The following is a 23,703-nucleotide window of genomic DNA, read 5'->3' as shown; positions in this document are numbered from 1 at the left end:
AATCCTAGGAGTTGGGAGGCAGAGGCAAGAGGAATGGGAGCTTTGAAACCAGCCTTTATTGTATAGCCAGGCTCAAAAAGCAAAACCAAGCAAGTAGGTTTTGTTTTGTTTTTTCCTTTTTTGATACAGGGTCTTTAGTTCAGTCTCAGTTCCCATATACCGGGTTTCTATTCACCACCCGTCTTAGTTAGGGTTTCATTGCTGTGAAGAGACAACATGATCAAGGCAACTCTTATAAAGGAAATAATTTAATTGGGGCTGCTTACGGTCTCAGAGGTTCAGTCCATTATCATCATGGTGGGAAGCATGGCAGCATGCAGGCAGACTTGGTGCTGAAGGAGCTGAGAGTTCTACATTTTGTTCCGCAGGCAACAGGAAAAAGATGGTGCCAATCTGGACATAGCTTCTTGAGCATATGAGACTTTAAAGCCCAATCCCACAGTGACACCTACTCCAACAAGGCCATACCTCCTAATAGCACCACTCCCTATAGACCAAGCATTCAAATAGGAGAGTATGAAGACAAATCCTATTCAAACCACGACATCACCCAACTCACTTTCTCCTTAAATCTGAGTATGACATTTGTACAAGGCAATCAGATGGTTTAAATAATGAGTGTAAGTGATCCTAGTAAGCAGTAGAGAACTATTTTAACTTACTGGCATTCAAAGAGAACATACAGTGTTTATTACAACCTCTCAGGAAGGGGGTCGATTCTGATAGAGAATAATGAGTTTATTGATGGTGATTTGTCCATGTTACCATAGCTTAACAAGCTCAGTTCTTAGTTGGCCCATGGTAGGAGTGCCATGAAGTAAAGGTATGACTTACTAAATTGTTACATAAAATTGTTTTTGTTTGTTCAAGGTGTCAGCTGCTTCTTCCATGGAGCAGATAGCTATAAGAGTTTGTAAGAATAAACCCTGAATCTTAGTAATACTAAGAGGCCAGTCAGAGGCCAGTCACTTTGTCCAATAGTAATTTGTTATGTCCGCTTATAGCTTGACTTGAGTAGCTCTCTTCTCTTTCTTCTCCTCCGAGCTTTCTAGAACATTCATCTTCTAGAAAGGGGCCAAGGTCAAGTTAATCTCCCGAGGAAGTAGAAAAGCCCATTGCTTAGGAGACTTTCTTTTGACTATGAAAGTTTCTCAGGATAACTTGTTTATTAAACGTATATGTGTTTGTGTGCAGAGCGAGATGGAAGCCATGCTGATAGAATTCCAGTATCTGCCCATTGCAAGCTACAGAGCTTTTGGCACAATCTTGTTGAGGACAAGCACCATGCCTCCATTATGTAAGAAGTGTGTACTAAATATTTTTTCAATGTTTACTTACTGATATTAACTTATCAGTACTATTAACATGGAACTTTAGTTGCTAGTTCTTTCTCATATTCTTAATAGAATTCTAGCTCTATCTGGCATACTCAATAAATAATGTAATAAGTGATTTGAAGTTCAAATTAAATCCTTTTTTCACATTTATTTATTTTGCGCACGCATGAACAACATACTATAGAGTGCACACAGAAGTCTGAGGACAGCTTTGGGAGGCGGGGTCTCCTTCCATGTAGTTCCTAGGGATAGAACTCAGGTGGTCAAAAAACAAAAGCAAAAGCAAAACCAACCAAACAAAAAACAACCAACAAAACAAAAAACTATAAAAAAAAACCCCCAAAAAACTCAAGAAACAAAACAACTCACCTCAGGTTATGCAACCCAGCCTTAAAGTTCCACTTTCAATATTGGGCTTTCTGTATTTGTCAGGAATATCATTGGCCATTTATTGATGGGAATATTACTCCTTTATTTAGAGACACACATACAGACACCATTTGAAGGTATAAAAATAATTTCATCCTTTAATTTCATCATTCTAGCTCTCTTAAATAAAGCCATGTGTACAGCAATATATTTACATATTAAGTAATTATAATAGAATGACTTGATATAAACAAGTTTATATCAACAGAAAAAATAAATTCAGGTTGCCATCGAGTCTATTGTTCTTGGTATAATGTTCAGTGCTTGTCAGTCCCAACCCTCAAAGAACTCACAATCTAATGATGAAACAGCGTAGAAAGTAAAACTGTATTTTCCATAATAGATATGAAAACCTTCCCCAGTCAGATTTTCAAAGTGAATCCTCTGACTTCCTCTAAAGTAGCTTCGTGAGCAGTATAAGCTGCTTTTCCTTTCCCTCGGAAACAGCATATATCTTGCACAGTTCCATGCCACCCTTTCCTGGTGTAGTGATTATTTAATCTCAATCAGGGGTTTCTGTCCTGACTTTGATCATTCAGTTCCCAGATAAAAGACACACAACTTTTATACTTATAATAAGCCTTTGATGCACTAGATCTGGACAATATCTACCCTCTAAGCTATTATGTATCCACTTCCCTATCAATAATTCCGAATTACAACTTGCCATTTTCCATCTGGGCTGTCCTTAACTCAAGAGGTCAACCCTCATGGCCACGTTTTCATGATTCACCTACCCCATGGTGTCCTCTCTCCACATACTACCCTCTCCTTCTGGTCCCTAATTGGGACCCCAAGCCCAAGAACCAAAACTCTGCCTATCTCTCTTCTGTTCAGCTATAGGCAGTGGACATCTTTACTCACCAATCAGGCAAGGTTACCTAAGTGCAGATTCTCTCATCCCGGGGGCAACCAGGCCTTGGGGGCCAGGATTTAGCATTACAATGCATAGCAAATGACCAAACTTTAACACCTTCCCTCAAGACTTTACTAGTCAATCTTACCATAAAGATGGTTTTACAAGTTACCTAATTGGTTGATGGTTAAGTCTTTGTTGTGCTGGCATGTGTGTCTGTGACTGCTGTTTGTCTCACTTTGCGTACACCAAATGACAGATAACCGAACTCTATTCATTTTATCAATGATGCTAGATTTGGCTCAGAACTGTTTGATTTATATTGGAAACATCATCGAAGATCAGATCTCCTTGGGAAGGCTTTTTTTTTCTGGTCTGTTTCATTTACTCTGGCTAGACCTTGTGTTTGGAAGATGGCATTTATTTATTTATTTGAGCATATTCGAAAAAGCTCGCAAGGACCTCAGCAAATTGCCTTTTTTTTTGGTATTCCAATTAACCAGCCAGTCATTGTAGTCGGAAACGGGATTGCTATGATTTTTTTGGTGAAATTATGCTACTTTATTTAGGATGGAAACACACTCCACAAGTTGCCAGGGCATGTATGCACCCAAGTGGGAGTGGATTTGGGGACGGAGTGGATTTCCAGATACCGTTAGTTCTGGAATAGTTTAAATGTAGGTCCCACACCCAAACCCTAGTTTCCTTCTCTGGTTGGACAGCTCTGGTTGCAGTAAGTACCTTACTGACACATTGAACAATCTTCTTTATATGAACATCAGAGGCCAATGGCTTCTTCTTCCAGTCACGATCCTCATGAGTTGGCCACTCTCTTCAATTTCTTCGTTTCTTTGGATGCTTGTCTTCAGTGTTTCTTCTGCTTGGGCCTGGCTGGTCTTTTCTGTGTTCGCCGACCCCCAACACAATCATAACCTTAGCGTCTCCCTCAAGAAACCCTTACTTCCAAGGCCGAATCTTTCCCTTTTTCTGTGGGGGTTCTTCAGGCCAAGTTTAGAACTTGCTCATCAAGACTTAACTTCCTGGGGCTGTCTCTGGTTACACCGAGGGCCAGGCGCAATCCTTTCCCAGAACTTGGTGTACCAGTGCGGGGCTCAGGTGGGACGGCACGCTCAGGTGAGCGAGCTGATTAGCGCGGTGTGAGGGGCTTCGCGCTTTTCCCACAGAGTCCGCCCACCACAGCTGCGGCTCCACAGCCGGCCTCGCCTCCCGCGTCCAGCGTGGCTGAGCTCCGGAATGGCTGCGGGTGGCGAATCCAGATGCTGCCCAGCTGCGTCCCCAGCACAGCACTTCAGGGCGCAGCGAGCGTGAGGAGACGCCCGCTGCCGGCCGTGGGCTTTGTCCGTCCGCCGCTCCGCCCCGCCCCGTGCCTCCCCGCCCCCTCCGCGGTCCCACTTCCTCGGCGCGGGAGGCGGGAGCGCGCCGGGCAGCGAGGGGTTAAGCCGACGCGCTTGAGGCGCGGAGGGATCCGGAGGCGAGCGGAGCTCGGTGCTGAGGCCGCTTCAGCGAAAAAAAAATGTCCGCCTGAGGAGACCCACAAGTTCTATCGGGGGGACAGCCAGCCCGCCCGGGGAGCCACGGGCGGCCAAGCCCGAGAGCCGCCCGAGCCGCTCGGACTCAAGCGCTCGCGCGGGCCCGAGGCAGCCCAGCCGCCGGCGGCGCGTGGGGAGGGGGAAGCCCGAGCCCGCGCTCCCGACCAAAGTGAACTTTAATCGGGAAGGTTGGATGCGGAGCCCGGGCGGCAGGTAACCGCGGGCGACGGGCGGGACGTGCGGAACTCAGGTCCCTTTGTACCGCGCGGAGCCCGGGGCCGCGTCCAAGTTGCGGCGCGCGGCGGGGCGGAGGCGCGAGCTGCGGGGTCCAGGCCCGGGCAGCGGCGCTCGGCCTGCTCGGGGCTCGGGGCTCGGCGCTCGGGGCCGGGGAGCCGCCGAGCCCGCCTCATTGTTCCGCGAGTCCCGGGCAGGGCGGCCCAAGTGGGAGGAGGAGGCCGGGCGGGAGTTTACCGTGCGCGGACGCGCGTGGGGCGCTCTCAACCTACCGGGGGGACCCCCGCTGGGGACGTCCGGGCCGCAGACGCGGGCCTGCGAGCGGCGCGCTCCCCGCAACTTGTCAGCTCTATTGTTGCTGAGCGAGTGAGTCACTTGGTCTTCGGGTCGCCGCCGCTTTCTCACTCCCTCGCTGGGCGCGGGCTCGCTCACTACTCTGCCCCCGGGGACCCCGAAGCCGAGCCACCTTGGAAACTTGCGGGAGCCAGCGAGCCACTCGTGGGTTCCTGCATCGTAGCGGCGCCCGTCTCTGTCCTTCGGGGATGCGTGGGGGTCTGGCGTGTCGGTCGGCGCCCCCTACCCCGAGCGCTGCCTCTCGCTCCCTCTCACGTCGAGCGTCCGGCTCTCCGCGGCTCAGCTTGTCTTCTCTGCCTTAGGACCTGCTAGAAGTAGCTGAAGATGAATCCCCAGCAGCAGCGCATGGCCGCGATAGGGACCGACAAGGAGCTGAGCGACCTGCTGGACTTCAGTGCGGTATGAGAGCTTTCCTCCGCATCTTGGGGTTCTGCCGAGGTTTCCAGAGATAGCAAGCGAGGGAGAAAAGGGGGAAAGCGACATGGCAGCGGCCAACTCCATCTGCTTTTCAGCGCTAGTTCTTAGGGCTGGAGTCCAGCTCCCCCAAGTTGGACACCTGAACTTTGATGTAATGTCTAGACTTGCAGATTTCAAACTTTAATGCCAGAGGGGTCATTCGATTTAACTAGTTAAAAGGAGAACAATGTAATCATGAGCTCTGGTTGAGTCACTCCCTTCTGATGATTAGTAAAGATTTTAGACTTTATATGAAAGAAACATTTTTTTCCCGAACACTTCTCAGTCTTTCCCTCCCCAAGACTTCATGTAGCTTGTGGTACCTGAAAGATGCCAGTTTCAGAAAAGCCAACCCAGTGCTAGAATTCTCAGCCTTCTGAGTTGAGTGCTTTAAGTAAACATATGCCGTCTTCCGCGTATGTAATATGGAAAATGAGTTAAAAATAAAAGGTGAAGCTGCAGAGCCCATTGCCCTTATTTCTTACTAATGGGTTGAATTTTAACGTTAACTGCTCCTAGAAGGCACGGCCAATACCTGCTGTATTAGAGCTGTTATTATCTTTCCTGTATGTGGTAATTTCATCGGACATGATTCTGATTGCAAGTGCTTATTAAGTAATGTTAATGTAATGAGAATCACTTAGGGCCAAAGTGAAGATCATGGGTAAAAATTTACTATTTAGACTTAATTATCTTGTACTCTTGCCTGTGGCTGGGTTTTCATAGCAAGCAGTTCTTCTGAGCAGTGTTAGTAAACATGTCACTTGTTATCGCCGTCCTCGGTCAGCATGTATCTTCCATCTTCACGGTCCCTGTGAAAATTAGGGAACTAATTGGTGACACTTGGTGAACTTTTCTTTGCAAGGAGTATAGAAGAATTTTAAGATTGATAGATACATTTGGGTTATTTTGCAGATGTTTTCTCCACCTGTTAATAGTGGGAAAACGAGACCAACGACACTGGGAAGTAGTCAGTTCAGCGGGTCAGGTAAGACGATGTTGAAAATCAGAAATTTATATTTCAGTGCTCTGACATATTTTAGTAGAAAAGTATAAAGCATTTTAGTGTTTGTCACACCATTTTTTCTTTTTAAGTGTGTCTGGTTAAAATTATAAACTAAAAGAGCCTCAAACTTGGAGAATTGTCCTAAAGATTGCTTGGATGTTTTAAAAAATTTTTAACATGGAGTTAAAGTTGCTCTTTTTGTGAATGTTAAGATTGAAAATTGTCTTGACCGTGATGAATTGTGTCATGACTGTGTTTAGAAAAGTGCCCAAAGAAGGAGCTTTGTGGTTCATGGGTGTTCCTTTTATATATGAAGACATTTAATGTATTTTCACCTCAGTGTTATTAAATCCCAGGCTACAAAATGGATAAGTCATTTAATCTATGTGCATAAGAGGTAGAATGGAGTCAAACAAAAATTAATAAGTTGTATTTATTTTAAAAAGTGGCCTTTACACATTATGAAATAAGTAATTTTGTCAACATTAGTTTAAAATGTTAATTTTATGTAAAAAATAAATAAAAACCTTAGATTTATTTTAAATGACATAGGACCAAATTTTTGTTCTGTAATCAGATTATATTAGGATTATTTTTTAAAGTTAGAGTCCTAAGCCAATGTTATTAATGTTAAATTTGTTTGCTTTGGATAAACTATGTTTGTCATATTACTGAATATTGTCCCACCTTTAAAAAAACTTATAATTTAAAAGTTAGTCTTTCCAGAGCAGGGATACAGAAGTTTAATTTCTGTTTCATTTCAATTTACTGTGTCCAAAGCTATGGGGAGAAAAGCAGTGAGAGCAGCATCCTGGGAGACCGGCTGTTGCTGTGTCTGGGCAGAAGCAGCTCAGTCACTGTTAGTTTGAGTTCCTTTACCCTCGTAACATCATAGCTGGTTTCCAAAGGGCTGTGAGAGCAGAGCGCCTGGACATTAGCTTAATTTTATAACAGGTTTGACATTTTATTCTATTTCTACTTCATGTTTAAAATATGTTTCTGTTGAAAAATCACACATTAGTTTAGCTGAATTCCATTTTTAACTGTGACAATGAAGCATGCCATTTAACAAATCAAAGAGGAAAATAAAAGCATTTTTGGATGGTAATCTAAGGACTAGTAGTAGTGTTCTTGATTGCGAAGATGAAATATTAGCCCAGAGTCCAGCTCTTCCTCTACCTCTTCTCCTTTTGCTGGCCATCACTGGAACATTTTGGCTTTTTGGGATAGAGGAAGAAAACTATTTGTAAAGAAGTGACTGTATTCCATACCTCTCCTAGCATGTAGAGGACATCTTGGTTTTTACAACTATGAGTTTGTTATCACGAACTTTTAGATTTACTTTCGTAAGACGTAATAGGTGCCTGGTGTGTTCTGTGAGTCTTGAGCGCTCTCTTATACTGTTAGCTTCAAATCAAGTTGTGGAAAATATATTTCCCTGGGCATTGTTCAGGAAAGGAGCGTTAGAAACCCGCTGTGAGAGCACAGTTATACTTAGTTACAGACATTAAGAATTACTTCTTATAGGAAACTGGTGGATTGGGGGAATGGCACAAATATTTGTGATAGAAGTTACACTCATTTCTCTGGATTATGATGATATTTGGACTTAAGTATCTCTATTCTGTGGACATAGCAATATTTAGCTGTGGGGGTTGTTTAAAAGAATTATAAATCCATGCCCTTCAATAGTTAATGAGATTTAAATTTTGAGATGAGAAAATTGACAAGGTTATTTTACAACAAAATACTCAGTGGATGCAGCTTCTCCATAGCCTTTCTTATTTCAAAGTGAATGTTTGAAAGCAGTCGGCACATTAATAGTCTGTGTATGTACTATGCATGTGTCTTCCAGACACTTGATTAACCTATGCTGATGTCAAAGGGTACTTGTAACACACCCTGGTTTGTTGATGTGCAATATATAGGATGGGACGGACGATCTCCTGGTTCTTTTGAAGAGCTCCTTGTAAAGCCTCAGGGTGTTGTCTTTGGAGTCACATGTGCGACGCTTGTCTTTAGCTTGGAGAGCTGCAGTTTATAACGTACAGTGTTACGTGCTTCTCACTGTTTGTCCCTTCAGAGAGTGACTTAATTTCATAGTTGATTATTTTGGAAATACAATCTAAATTACGCACAATACTTTTGCATTTCCGTTGTAGCTGAAAGTACTTAATATATTTTATAAAATTAGATGTTCCTTTTATCTTATTTCTGAAACAAAATAAATAACTTGTATAGTAGCTGACAAGTAATTATGGAAAAGATGAATGTGTATTTATTACTTGAGTCTGTACAATGTTATTTCTTCATAAAGATGTTATTTCCTTTGGATTATAGTTAGACTGTAAATTAGTCTTGGTGTGATAGACTGTGAGATGTTCTGTAGTGACCTTGTGATAAGTGTTTCTTAGGAAATGAAAGGTGGGGTACTTCAGATTCATATATAGTTAAAGGGAAATAATATATACATCTGAGTTTAGTGCCTCAGCTTTTGGGAGGCAGAGGCAGAAGGAACAGGAATTTAAGGTCAGTCTGGGTGGTATTAGACTGTCAAAATAAACAAACCAAGACCCAAAATAACAACAAAAGAAGGAGTGTACCCACAGTGCAATGTTCCTTCTCCATTTTCCTCTATTGGTAGTATTTGGCTCACACATAGCAGTGTCACACACAGAGCGCTGATAGTGGTAAGATAAAGACACCCTCTTACTCCCCTTTTATAATTGCATACACTTTCCTAGTAATTAAAAAAATTATTAAGTGTTTACTCACTTCATTAAGTATGGTAAGATTAGTAAGTGTGGACCCATCCTATAGCATTTAAATTGCTATAGTGACCTTTGAATACATCTTGTAAAAAAGAAATGAGGACAGAAAACCAAGGCTTAACTAATGTGTTTTGAAACAGAACAACATTACAAACAGAAAAAGTAATTTTTGTTTTTAAATAAAAAGGAAACTAAGTTGGCTTGTCACTCAGGATTTTTTCAGGTTATGCATTGGGTGTGGACCTCTGTAGACCTCTGCACTAAGTTTTGGTCCTATGTATATGGTAAGAGTCGACATTTTAGATACTACTTAGGTAACACTACTGATAAGTGTTAACTGTAGAGCCAGCTGGTGCATAGGAACACATAGAATATTTTAAGTTAAAATTGTTTATTAAGGTAAAAAGATAAGTAGCAAAGATATCCTTTCAGGAAATACTTGTAAATGAAAGTACAAACTTGGAAAACAGAAAAATGAAACACAGGATTGTAGCTGTGAGTTGTATGCCCTTGAGAACAGCTCCTGCAGTGCTCTTCCTTCAGACCGCTATGGTAGAGACTTGATATGCTTCCTGGAATGTGCTCTGGATGGATTGATTCCTTTTGTCTTCATCAACAGCTTAAATATAAATGTATGTTTGTGTCGTTGAATTACCTTTTGGTATGTTGTCTTCTCTGAGTTTCACAATGGTTCTTTTTGATGTGAAAATAAATCCATTCCACCTTAATTATAATCATAGTTGTTTCTACATTTTAATTTAGCAGGGCCATATAGAGTACACAGTTATTAAAACCAGATAGTCTTTTCTGTTCTTGTACAATTAATAATCATTTCTGGAATTTACTGCCTGCTTTATGTTGTTGAAGACTTGGGTATCCTGTTACAGGAGAGTTCTCTAAGATAGCGGTGCTAGGAAGCTCTTAGGTGGGAACTGAAGAAGGAGAGAAAAGCCTGTTTCTGGACATTGCATAAGCTACCTTAAAACAGAAACAAAACAAAACAAACTTAAACAGTTGTAAGATGGATTTTGGTTGTCACCTGAATGTAACTCTTAGTTTGGAATGTTGGAGTTACAAATCCAATGTGTTTCCATTTAAGGAACAAAGTGAGGAAACCAACATATCTCCACAGAAGACTATTGAGTGGTATCCTGCTTTGTTAAATAGTTGAGTCATGTGCAGTCTCATTTGTCAGTCAGGTAACCATGTATAAATTATTACTTTATTCAGCCTAGTCTTGTAGTACTAGCATTTGGGAAGATGGGAAATAGAGGTCTTAGAATGGAAGTGGAGACATTTTGTTCTTTATGTATAAAGATAAAATATAAAACTGTAAGGTAAGCTTCTGCATATACAGAGTATCAGGAACTGTATGTTAATGTAATTTATTTTGAGTCCATGAGAGGGCTGAGCTGTAGAGTGAGGGAACCAGCCTAACTTACAAGGCTTGACTTAGTATTGACTTGTGAAGGCAGGATTATTCAAGGAGAAGGAGAAGTCACCTCCTAGTAGCTGGGATAATACAGAGTGGTAATAGGTAGGGCCAAAGGGCCTATATAATTTGAGAAAAGAGAAGTTGGCTTTAACTAATTGCCATTCCAGAATTCATATTTACAGACTATTATCTGGAGCTGAATTTTGGGGTCACATTTAGACATTGTCACTCACTAGGTTGGTAGATGTGAGAGGATTACCTAACCCCTACTCTTAACCTGTTAGGTAATAGTTCCTTGTCAGTTTGTTGTGAGGTCAGAGGTGCTAATAAGTGGAGAGGCCCAAGAACAGCACGAGGTGTGCAGCAGGTGCTGGTGGAATGAGCTGTGGCTGGGGGGAAACCTGGATAAGGAAAACATTAATTCAGGAGGCTGCACTAATTCAGAGACAATATTACTAAGGTTTGGATTTAACCCCAGTGTGTGTAGGAACTTGATAGACTATAAATAATAGGAGTAAAGGATTCAAAGGTTCCAAAGAGTCAGAGTTCTATGGGTAAGAGAGTCAGACAGAGGTATTTCTGAGAATAATGAAGATGAATTCTTTTGAGTCTTAAGTTTGACACAACCTACTTGTGGGGTTATAGTTCAGTGGTAGAACAATTGCCTAGAAATCAGATCAATTGAGTTTGATTTCTCATGTTGTAAAAAACCAAACCAAATAAAAAACAAGGAACATTCACACACTCCAATAATAAGACACCTACAGATTCAAATGACTGGAAACTCTAACGGCTAATTTGGAGGTTTTTGAGGGAAAAGTGCTTGGAATTGAGTTAAAGTGTTGTTTTAGAGACCACAAAGGCAAACAACTTACCCTTTCATTTGCCTATAAAATTAATGAACAGTTGTCAGCTGTGCATTTGAAAGTAGGAGAACAGGAAAAAATTACCAGCCTTAGTTCACTGTTCAGAGAAAACTGTTAGGTTTTGATTTATTGATTGATTGATTGATTGCCCTGGAAGTGCTATATTTGTATTTGCCATGGTGAAATCTTAATGGTAGTTCTACTTTATATCACCCCTAAAATGTCACTCCATATTCTGTCATTTTCTATTGTTCTGTTCTCTATGAACTTGGTTTGAAATGGTTGCATCTTTTGCATGTAGTGGATGCAGCAATGCTTAAGTTTTCTTATTGTTTACATGTAGGGATTTTGTTAATTTTCCTTTTGATATGATAGTGTGGTAATGACGACTTTTTTAAAAAATACATATGTGTTAACCTACATACAGACTTTCTTTGGTAGGAATACAGAATTTCTTTTCCCTCCTGTAAGTTATAGTTAAGGAGTTAATGAATTCTGTAGGGAAATGAACTCAGTGGGGTAAATGATGAGGCTAAGAATTGATGTTAGTGGTGGATTGAGGTGTTTGTAATCTGACTTTGTTGATTAAGGTAAAAGCACACATGCTTATTAGCATGAGTAGGGTGAGTGGTGGCAACTTACCTCAGCAGTGTTAGAGACAGGATTCTGCAATTACAGAGTTAGAGAATTCCCTGCAGTCACTGACTTGTGCTTACCGGGATGGTGAGGAACCAGCTGCAGTAGTGAGAAAGTCCTTGAATTGTGGCTTTTCAGGAAAGGGGCAGAGTCATGTCGTGGTGGAGTTGACCTTCAGAGCCATCCCGTTGCCTGGAGTCAGTGCTTTTAGTTTATTAGCAGTGTTGCCCTATGCACATCATTTAAATCCCCTGAGCATACTTTTGTTATTTGTGTAAAGTAGAGAATACTTATTTTCAGAATCCTAGTGAGAATGAAAGGAAGTTACTTATTGTGTATTTTACATACCACAAAGCTAACTCAAATGATGCCTATTACTATTGTGGCATCATTTCCCACTCCCACCCCCTTTTAAAATAGGATCTTACTCTTAAGCCCATGTTGTACTAGAACTCACTACGTAGCATACTTGAACTTATGGTAATCCTGCCTCAGCCTCCAAAAAGCTGGGATTAGCAGTCATGTAGTACTATGTCAACGATGCAGTTTCTTAACTAGAATTTATGGGTAACATTAACAGTAATAATAATCATAATCAGTATTATAGCCAGTGCTTATTAAATTGTTAGAGTGTAATAGGCATTGTTTTAAGTAGTTTACATTATTATCTTTGTGGTTGAGGAGTTGAGTAAATGCCTCATGAGCTGCTTTTTTTAAAATTTAAGGTTTTTTTTTTAAATGCATATATACATGAGAACACTGTAGCTGTCTTCAGACACACCAGAAGAGGGTATGGAATCTCATTACAGATGGTTGTGAGCCACCATGTGGTTGCTGGGATTTGAACTCAGGATCTCTGGAAGAGCAGTCGGTGCTCTTAACCACTGGGCCATCTTTCCAGCCCTTCCAATCTACTTTTTTTTTTTTTTTCTTTTTTCTTTTTTTCGGAGCTGGGGACCGAACCCAGGGCCTTGCGCTTGCTAGGCAAGCGCTTCTACCACTGAGCCAAATCCCCAATCCCAAGATGATTTCTTCTTAATACTGTTATTCTATAGGGTACAGAATGATGAATGGAATGAGTATACATTTTATAAACCTCCCACACTTAGGTATCACCATTTCTTAGATGTAGGTAGTGTTTTCTCCATATTTTCTCTACCTGCTTGAAATTCTTAATGGAATAAAAATTTAATAAGCTAGGAGAATAATCTAGCTGGGAGATATGCTGAAGTGACTCCAGAAAGCATTAAGTTAGAGCATTGGTTCTTAACATGTGGGTTGTGACCCCTTTGGGGTTGAATGACCCTTTCACAGGGGTCATCTTAAGACCATCAGAAAACACAGATATTTATCTTATGACTCATAAAGTAGCATTAAGTGGCAATGAAATATTTTAATGTTTTGGGGAGTTGCCATAACTTGAGGAACTGTGTAAAAGGGTCATAGCATTAGGAAGGTCAAGAACCACTGTTTAGAGCTTCTGCACTTTTCTCAGTGGTAGAAAAAGAGTAAAGAATGAACTGCAAGTTAGCAGAAACAATCTTATCTAAACTCGATGTATTTTTTCTTCTTTATGCCTAGCACAGACATAGTTCTTGTAAAACAAGTATGTTTTTATTAGTCTGAGTAAACAAGCTCTGAAGGTTACCATGCTTGCTTAGCACATGGCACTGCGTCTCTCCCACTCTGTTCTGTGGAGATAGGCAGGGATGGTTGGTTCCTGGTCTGCTCTCAGGCCCAGTTCTGGAGTGCACTCTTCAGCTGTGATTTTTTTTTTCCTTGTTCTTACTGAAGATTGTGTTTTAAAGCAAGAGTGGCTTTGCAGTAGAAAACTGTTAGTTCATAAACTAAAGCTTAGATAGATGTTGATAGTGTGACTGCCCTTTGAACCTGCTTTCTGTTTCTAGTCAAGTCATCCTATAACAACAATAAAGAAAGACTTACAATTTTTATTTTATGTGTGGGGGTATGCCTGGTATTTTACTTCTTAATGCCTAGCACACACATGGCTTGTTATAAAACAAGTATGGCCTACGGAGGGCAGAAAAGGACATTGGATCCTTGGGAACTTAAGTTACATACAGATGGTTGTGAGTCACTATGTGGGTGCTGGGAGTTCAACCTGAATCCTGCAAAACCAACCATTGCTTTTAATCACTGAGCCATCTCTCTATTTCCCCATCCTATATTTGTTAAATATACATTTGAAATGTGAAGAAAAATTATATATATATTTTTTTTTTTAATCAAGAACGTTTATTAATTGAATAGAAAAATTATATTTTTATAAAAACATCTTAAATTTTGTTCTATGTTTAAAATGTACTCTTATATGTTGCAAGTTAAACTTGTGGTCTTAGAGTGACTGTAGTGAGTCACCCAAGCTCTTGAAAGCTGCTTGGAGACCTAGAGATCACACAGAAATGAAAACAGATTAAGATTTGGTTACTAGTCTTTATTCCAGCTGATCATGAGTCAGAGATGAAATCTTCAAAACAATATAATACAATTTGAGGTAATTTACATGACATACCTTCCTTAAAGCTTTGCCATCACATCTCGACGTACGTTTTGCTTTTAAGACTTGGAAATAAATAGGCACGATTGTTTATACCGCTAATCATAGATGTAGAAGGCTAAAGCTGGAGGATTGCGAATTTGAGGAGAGCCTGGGCCTTATAGTGAGATTCAGGTCAGTCTAGTTTAGAAAAGGGCAAACCTAAAGAATCAAAAATCAGAGAGAGTTTGTTCAAGATGTGATTTCATCCCCTGCTTTGGGGTTAAGAGGACAGCTAGGTTGGGACTCGGAGACTCTCAGCATTGGAATTATCAGGTAGGTGAAATGAAACAGCATTCTTTTATTTATTTATTTATTTATTTATTTATTTATTTATTTATTTATTTATTTATTTATTATGTATACATCATACAGCTTTCTGCCTGCATGTACACCTGCAGGCCAGAAGAGGGCACCAGACCTGATTATAGATGGTTGTGAGCCACCATGTGGTTGCTGGGAATTGAACTCAGGACCTCTGGAAGAGCAGACAGTGCTCTTAACCTCTGAGCCATCTCTCCAGCCCCGAAACAGCATTCTTGGAACCGGGTGGAAGTCCTGTTTCAACTATATCCTTGGTTCTTTTTTTTTTTTTTTTTTGGTTCTTTTTTTCGGAGCTGGGGACCGAACCCAGGGCCTTGCGCTTCCCTTCCTAGGTAAGCGCTCTACCACTGAGCTAAATCCCCAGCCCCTATATCCTTGTTTCTTATGATCTAGTGTGAGCAGGACCACTTCACAGTTAGTGACTGTAACACCATTGCATTGGCTGATAGTGCAGCTTGCATGTGCACATGCTGATATCTGTGGGACATGCAAGATTTGTGGTAGGAGCCACCACGCTTCATCCTGGAGGCATATGTTTGGAGACTGTTGGAGATAGGTGAGGTTTGCTTATTCTATTGGAGAGGAGAAAATGCTAGCTTCACTTTGAAGTTACAGTAGAAACTCTGATCAGGGTTCAGAGTTAGCTACTTGTGGAGCAGGATTGAAAAATCTGACTTCTACTGAGTTACAGATTTCTCCGAGGCTTTGTTTGGAAGCTCTGTCAAGTGAAGCTGTCCTTGTTATATAGCCAGAGGCTCATGTGCTTATCTGGTTGCCATTACCATCTTCAGGTTTTTGTAAACTGTTTTTCAGCATTAACTCCAGTTTAAACAAAGTGTTTCTGCATTGAATCCCTTGGGGCTGACAAGATAGGTCAATAGTAAAGGCACTTACCACCAAGACAGATGACCTGAGGTTTGATCCCTGGGACTCACCTGGTGAGAGGAAAGAACTGACTGTCATAAGTTGCCTTCTGACCTTTGCATGTGCATAGTGACATATTTGCATTTCTCCTCTCCAACCTCTGCCACCATAAACAGGACAAAAAAGAAAAAATCCAACTTTTTATATTGAATGTCTTGGTGTGAATACATGGCCAGCTTGGATAGATTAAGACTTTCCAATTAGGCAGGTATCTGAGGATTTGAAGACTCTACAGATGCCCTTAGTGTCAGTGGCCATTATTATTCCAGGTTAAGTGTGTTTTGTTTACTGTAACTCCCGTTTCTGGGCCTTAGATGCATAGCCTATGAGTTATAATCTTAAAACCCAGAAAAGTCTAAACTTTTTAACTACAAATTTAGTAGATAAACTATTTTGCTGGCAATATATGGTTTAATATGCAAAAAGGCCATTGATACCATCTATGTCCCCAGATTTTGTATGGTTATCAGGTGTTGGAACACTTTCTAACATAGTTTATATACTATATTTTTTTTCCTAAAATATGAAAACGCCCACTCACCTAAACGCTTTTTTTCAAAGTCCACAAAAAGGATTTCTTTTTTTATACTAAAAGTATAGACTGGGAACTTTAAATACAGAAAAAAAAATGTGGTGAATTAGTTCTGTAACACAGATTCTTAGGCTACAGGATTTTCAGGCTGAGTTTTGTCCTCTGAATGTTTTCTGTAATATGGCTGATTTAGAAACTTAGATTCTACTTTGAGGATAAAGTAGCTGTCTTGTCTTTGGGCCAAGGAATACTCAAACTTCTCTGTTCAGCTAAAGCACACAGGAAAATATTTAAGGTTCTCCCACAGTGGAATACTTCATTCTTTTTCCATTTGTTATATAACCAGCATTAGATGATACCCTTCAAAAGGAAGCCTCATTCTTTATCCTAGCCTTTCTGAATTTTGTCACTTTTCTGGTAGCAGATAGAGAAGAAAATCCTTCAAGAGTTAATCAGCTTCAAGAAGAAAATGTGTAGCCGTGATACTTACAAGTGATAGACAAGACCATTCTTTGATAAGTTCTATTTTTTTTTTTATTTTTGGAAAAGTTTTCAGATTAGTGGCATAATGTTTATTCCTATGATAATACTTATTGCCGTCTTTTTTCGTTAAAAAAAATCATGGTTTTAATGAGTGTGGTCCTAACTGCTTATGGTTGGCTCTGTCCCATTGTTAACACAGCTATGGAAGTAAGTGAACTGGGCTTTGTAGAATCTGCTCTGGCTTTTCCATTTACTTTGCAAACCTGTTTATTCTACTGTTCCTAGTGTTAATTATGTGAAGAACTGTGATACAGTATTGGATAATTAAATTAGCTTGGTTGATAACTATACAAAGCAGGCTGTACAGCCAGGGTTTCTCTTGCCTTCATATTTACTATCCCCTCATTTCTAGCCTAGAACAGTGCTGCAGTGAGCAGGTTCAATTGATGTTAAGATAGCTAGACTCCGAAGACTTACTCAAGTTGTAATAGCAACTGGGCTTTGCCCAGTGATTGATGAAAGGGGCAGAGTCTTAGTCATTATAAAAATACTTCATAAACATTTACTTCAACTGTGTTTACTTCACAGTTCTTGTAAGATGGTGGTAACTGTTCATTTCACAGAGGAAGCAGAAATCAAGAGTGAAGCATGTTTGGTGTGGTTTCTGACTGCCCCTTAAGCAGCAAGCTGATGAACTAGCGGTAGTCACACCTGCACTGATACCAATCTACATAGTTTGTCTTAAGGAGAAACTTACTGCCTCTAGAAGTCGTTAGAATTTGTTGTTATAACAAGGAGTCTAATGTAAGGGTTAGGTTGATATTTTCCAAAACAAAATACTTCAAGATTTGTTTTTATTAAAAAGAAAACAGTATAATCATAAGTTTACATTAGCAGGTAAGCAGTTTTAAAAGAGTATTTCAGGATGTTAGTTGCAAACAGCTACAGTCTGAACCGTCTTTGGGAGAACGGAACTTTGTGTTTCATTGTTTAGTGTCTTTGTGGTTTGGGGAGAATAGGACGTTTTTATAGTTATAGATGGGAATAGTCAAACTCATTTTCAGTTGAGACTGTTTACATCTTTCACTGTAACACAGCTCCAAGGTTTGTTGTGAATGGTACTAAAAGTACACGCATGTGAAGTACAAAGCTAAAGACTGTGGGAATTTGCACTAGGGCTTTTGAACTCACCTTAGCATTCTTTAGAGTGCTGTCATCTGCTTTTATCTACTTATTTGTTGACATTGGTTGTTGTTATTTAGATTATAAACATTTTGAAAACAAAAGTGGTATTTTATACCTGTGATTCAGCAAGACACCATTTTTTTTTTTTTTATTAACTTGAGTATTTCTTATATACATTTTGAGTGTTAATCCCGGGCAAACATCCCCCTCCCCCTCCCCTTTCTTATCAGTGTTCCCCTCCCCATCCTCCCCCCATTGCTGCCCTCCCCCCAACAATGTAGTTCACTGGGGGTTCAGTCTTCGCAGGACCCAGGGCTTCCCCTTCCACTGAAGACACCATTTTTTAAGGTTCACAAACACTTGATTTTGGTTTGGATGTATGTGGTAATTTGGAAAGAGATTAAATACCCTGGCTTTCATTTTTCTTTCCTAGCATATTCTGCATGGTAAGGCTTAGAGGAAGCACTAAGATTTATGAGGATAAGCTGACTGGAGATTTTAAGTGTGCACCATTTATTAGAATGTTTTACCTGTCCTCTTATTTCTTCTGCAAAGCTCTTAGCCCATTCAGGACTCCACTTTTAAGTATCAACGATGAGCAGGAAGTGGCCAAGTGGTAAAGCCATTGAGGTTTTAGCAGGAGTACAGCTGGCTCTGCAGAACCACAGCCGGCTCTGGCTCTTAAGAGCAATGAGAAGTGATACTTTGATAGTGGTGGTGAGCGCATGAATGTGCATGTTCTGCCCCTATCCTCCCTGTGAAGAGCGTGTGGTACGTTTGTTTTTAGTAATGACAAGCTGACAGAATAGCTTGTTTGGTTCTTGGCTTAACTGGCCTTAGGAACTCAGTTTTATGAGCGCTGTAGGAGCCATTTACCACCATCTGGAACTGGTAAATGCCTAGGCCAGAGCTTTGAAAGTTAGACTTTTTCCTAAACAACCCTGAATTTTGCCAGTTGACTTGGGCTTTTTGGCTTCAAAATGAGGTTGTGTAGTTTGCACTACAGTAGGTGTGGGGGAAGTGTTCTGAAGAGCAGAGAAAAGACTCATTGAGTGGAACTATGAATCTAGCTCCTGCTTCATTTGTGACAGGAAATGAATATTTCATTTAGTGTTATCAGTCACTTTTGGTTACATTTTAGAAATAGGCTAGTTGTGTTGATTATAGAAACACATTGTTTGTATGTGTTCCTGTATAGTTTTATTTTGTTCAATGCTGGGCACCAATTTAGGGCCTCATGTATACCCTTGAGACAGACACCTCGTTCCCTGGGAGATTATAGACCTAGAAGTTACCTTTAGCAAGTATTTCCTCCTCCAGCCTCTTTCTTCCTCCTCTCTTCTTTATATACTTTTTATGAAGAATTAAGTCGACCACTCTGATATACTTAGAAGGTAATATGTTACTAATATACGTATAATTTGAAAAAATATTTTTTACTTTTCAGTTGCTATGAGAAGACACCATGACCAAGGCAACTTGTAAAGAAACTTTATTTGGCGCTCACTCACAGTCTCAGAGGGTCTGAGTCCATCATGGCAGGGAGCATGGCTGCAGGCAGGCATGGCTTTGGAGCAGTAGCTGACTTGGGAATGGCTTTTGGAAAACCTCAGTGCCTGCCCCTAGTGACACACCTTCTCCAGCAAGGCCACACCCCCTAACCCTTCCTAACAGTTCCACCAACTGGAGGCCAAGTGTTCAACCACAGGAACCTGCGGGGCTATTCTCATTGAGATTACCATACTTCAGTTGAAGGTTAAAGCAGTTTATCAGGAGACTGGTTGGTTTATTTAAAAAAAGCATCTCTGCAGTCTCTATTGGATGTTCTCTATTGGAGCAGTTCACTGATTTAAGATCACTGAGTCTGAGTTATAGCTGCTGGAGCACACCCTTCTGCATCTCAGCACTCACACAGCTTTCCTCTAAAACATTTATATTTCCTATATAACCTGATAGTGCATAGCTTTATCATTGTTTTAAAATCTTAGTCACTTTCACTGCTTGTAAAACCTGCGGATTTCTGAAAACACCACCTTGGAAGACTTAGTGTTGATGGATTTAGTTTCTGAAAAATGCCCATTTGCTCCCTGTGAAAAGAGCAGGTTTGTGTTTATTCAGTGGCTCTGAGATGAGATAATTGCTATTTTTATGATATGAATGGAGCCTTTGTGTTTTTGAATGTTGTGAAACAAAGCTGTATTTATAAACACATTTCAAAAAATATAAATGACACTTTTTTGGTGATGATGTTCACTGAATAGCAAGAAAGTTCAAATAAGGGAGCTTTGTTAACATTTAATAATAATCTAACTGTTTCTGTTGGCTATTTCATTGATGTTTAATGAGTACCTGACTTTAGAAGCTTTTGTGTTAAAAATAATCTTCAGATGGGGCTGTAGTAGAAAAATACTTTGTAGGATCAAATATTCCTTTTATAAGTTTGTGTTTTAAAATTATTGACTTGGTTATAATCTATAAACCAAATAACAATAGTCACAAAAATCTCCAGGAAGGCCTTTTGTAGTGCCAGATATAAGATGAACAGAATACTGTGGCCCAGCTGATTCAGTATAAATAGTATAAATAAAGTGTTCAGACATAATCCAAAGAATCTTTAGGTTTTGAAAATTGAAGTGGCTAATTTTTATATTTCTTGTCACTTCTTGTTTCAAGATTTCAAACAAAAAGATTTTACTTACTTTATTTATTTTTAACATGGTTTTTTTTTTTTTAAAGAAGCCATGCAGCATTTTTTTTTTAAAGATTTATTATGTATACAGCATTCTGCCTGAACATATACCTGCAGGTCAGAGGAAGGCACCAGATCACATTACAGATGGTTGTGAGCCACCATGTGGTTGCTGGGAACTGAACTCAGGACCTCTAGAAGAGCAGCCAGTGCTCTTAATGTCTGAGCCATCTCTCCAGCCCCTTACTTACTTTTATTTTACAAGTGCGAGTATTTTACTTGCATGCATATTAGTGTGCTATGGGTGTTTGCAGTGCCTGAGGAAACTAGAAGAGGGTGTTTGATACACTGAAACCAGAGTTACAGATGGCGCTGACCAGGGTGCTCTGCCTGAGCTGGTGCTCATAGTTGCTGAGCCGTTTCTCCAGACCCTCTTTCCAAGGCTTTTAATATTCATCTGCTTAAGCTAACATAAGTATTGTAGAGAAAGTGCATTATATGTGTTGGTGGCGGTTTTTTGTTGACAAGAAGAAAATGCCAATTTTTAAATTAATTTTAAGTACCTACATGTAAGTTACAGAACTTTTTTCTTTTTTTTTTGTTAACTTCCTTTGAAGACTTATAAGACTATAAACTAGTGCTAAAATAACTCAATGGAGGGCGGACGTTATGTTATCTGTCTTCCTTCCCATAGCCTTTCTTCTCCGCTGGTACAGATTCATGCTCTTCAGCTCTTACAGTTTCTCACGAGTATGCAAATGATGCCCAGCTCTGATTCCTGGGAAGCAGAGTTCTGCAACTTAGCTTTTGCAGTTAACAGGATACAGCTGAGGAGGGAGGTGTCCTATAAAGGACGGTGTTGGGTCCTTCTGAGTTTGGTACATTTTTCGGTTTCCTCAATTACCTATAATATTTGGAGTATTGTAGAATGTGGTGCAGTTTCCCAATACTTGATTTAATGGTCAAAAATCTAAACCAAAACATGAAAGCATTATCAGTTCTTTCAAGTTAGAATTTCAGTTTCACCAACTTAATTATCTCAGTTTTTTTTTTTTTTTTTTTTTTTTTTTTCCGGAGCTGGGGACCGAACCCAGGGCCTTGCGCTTCCTAGGCAAGTGCTCTACCACTGAGCTAAATCCCCAACCCAATTATCTCAGTTTTTAAAAGAAAAGAAACGAGTTGAGAAAGGGATCATCACAGACCCTGGGTTCTCTTTTTGGAAGTTCATATTCCTAAATTCTATCCCCTTGTATTCCAACTATTCAGTTTATTAGTAAACATGAGTTTATCTAGTTACTTTAAGAGTATAGCAAAGGCCTTCTGTGTCTCCACCAAAAGTGGTGGTAGGTGAGTGGTAAGAGATTTTTATCTATCTGCATTAAAGAGCATTAATACATCCTTGACCTAAGGATTTCTCCTTGTGTCCTGCCTTCTGATATGGAAGCCCTAAGTTTTCTACATAGGCTTTTATGGGAGGACATACTAAGACCACAGCATTCTGCTGATGGGAAAGGATACCCAGTTCCTTTCCTCATGTGCAACATAATTCAGTTCATACCAGTAGCTCCCAAAGTCTTAAATTTTTCTAGCATCAACCTTAAAGTTTTAGCTTAAATCCACTCTCATTTAAATCTATTCAAATTAGCTTTATCCTGGGACAGATATTTCTCTCTAACTGTGAGCATGTGAAATCAAAATAAGTTATGTGTACCTGCTATAAAATGTGGGGCAGACATTTTTATTCACAAAGGAAAAGATGGGCAAGAAAACAGAAGTAAAGTTTCAGTAAACCTGAAACTCAACAGAGAGAACAGCATTAACACACCTGTGCATGTGTGTGTGCTTGAGTGCTTGTACGTGTGTGTGCGTGTGCGTGTTTCCAGGGTGGAACTCAGATGGTCAGACTTGCCTAGCAAGTTCTTTTATTCCTGAGCCATTTCCCTGGCCCAGCAGTGTTAATTCTTAAAGATGGAGAGGATGTTCTTTGTTCTGATCTATGTTTTATCCGCTCAAAGTACCCAAGAAACTCCTTTCTGTGGCTGTGCTGGGCTCAGCTCATGCATGCAACAACTTTCACAGGTTTCACAGACTCTCATGCCTGGAGTTCTTTTACATTTTACTGGGCATTGCCCTAATAGTGACTCTGTAGTGTTTTCACCCTTGCTGCAACTCTCTGGAATCTCAGGTTGTCTGCAGTATCTGTTAACGTTTAGGTGGAGGTAGGAAATGAGGCTTTCCACAAGACTGTTTTCTATGGATGGTATCAATATTTGATGGTTATGTGTGTACAGACTGTAGCCTGAGCCATGTTTAGGCTCTCTTAAGCCTTATTTGGAGGATCCAAGGAGGGTGTTGTTTGTACGAGAGTGTCAGAAACAGACTTGAGATATCTTATTTCCATCAGGGACTCTATCAGAATTGTCACATTTCTCCCAGCTCTCTGATCACAAACATTTATGGTATCTCGAGAAGTTTGAGACTTTTCTCTATTGCTCTCTTCATCTTGTAGCTTTTCACCAGAATCACCCATTCACTCCAAAAACTGTGTTAACTTTTGTTTGGTCTCCAGTTCTAAAACTGCTCCTCATTTCTGTTGTTTAATGATGCAAATACTTTTACTGTCAGGCACCAATTTCTTCTCTCATAACCCTGCTGCTGAAGCTGAGTACCTGAGACTAAGCAGTGTATGAATAGAAATTTGCTATCCTGCTGTTCTGAGTACCTGAGACTAAGCAGTGTATGGATAGAAACTTACTATCCTGCTGTTCTGGAGGCTGGGAAGTCCAAGTTCAAAGTACCAGTGTGGAGCAAGAGCTTTCTTTTTACATCACCAGGTACCTGGGTGTAAGGAGAGCATGGGCAGGAGGTTAGTTGTATGGGATCAGTCCTTTTACACGGTAATCTTTTCACATGAGTGGAGCCCTCGTGACCTGGACATTTCTCCATAGACCTCAGCTCTGTTGCACAAGGGTCCGTTCTAGCATGGGCTTTGGTGGATGCAGTCAGAACAAACAAATAAATAATAGAATTGACTAGAGAGGCCTTGTATGTTACATATTTTCTTTGTAAAAAATAAAAT

The 23,703-nt window shown here is 40.3% G+C and overlaps 1 protein-coding gene across 14 annotated transcripts in view; it reads left to right on the top strand.

Annotated features, from left to right (window-relative positions):
* The first annotated feature begins 1,789 nt into the window (after positions 1-1,789).
* Tcf12 (transcription factor 12) overlaps positions 1,790-23,703 on the top strand; it is a 311,137-nt gene continuing 289,223 nt past the window's right edge. For 12 of the 14 annotated variants that reach the window (XM_006243350.4, XM_039080907.2, XM_006243348.4 and 9 more), the window contains exons 1-3: positions 1,790-4,385; positions 5,063-5,159; positions 6,132-6,204. In XM_006243350.4, the coding sequence (XP_006243412.1) occupies positions 5,085-5,159; positions 6,132-6,204 (148 nt within the window). In that variant the 5' untranslated portion in view covers positions 1,790-4,385; positions 5,063-5,084. 14 annotated transcript variants of the gene reach the window in all.

The sequence above is a fragment of the Rattus norvegicus genome, chromosome 8, assembly GCF_036323735.1.
Source record: "Rattus norvegicus strain BN/NHsdMcwi chromosome 8, GRCr8, whole genome shotgun sequence".
In the NCBI taxonomy this organism is placed as follows: Eukaryota; Metazoa; Chordata; class Mammalia; order Rodentia; family Muridae; genus Rattus; species Rattus norvegicus.
Note: the sequence above shows the minus strand (reverse complement) of the source record. Positions and strands in the feature narration are given on the sequence as shown.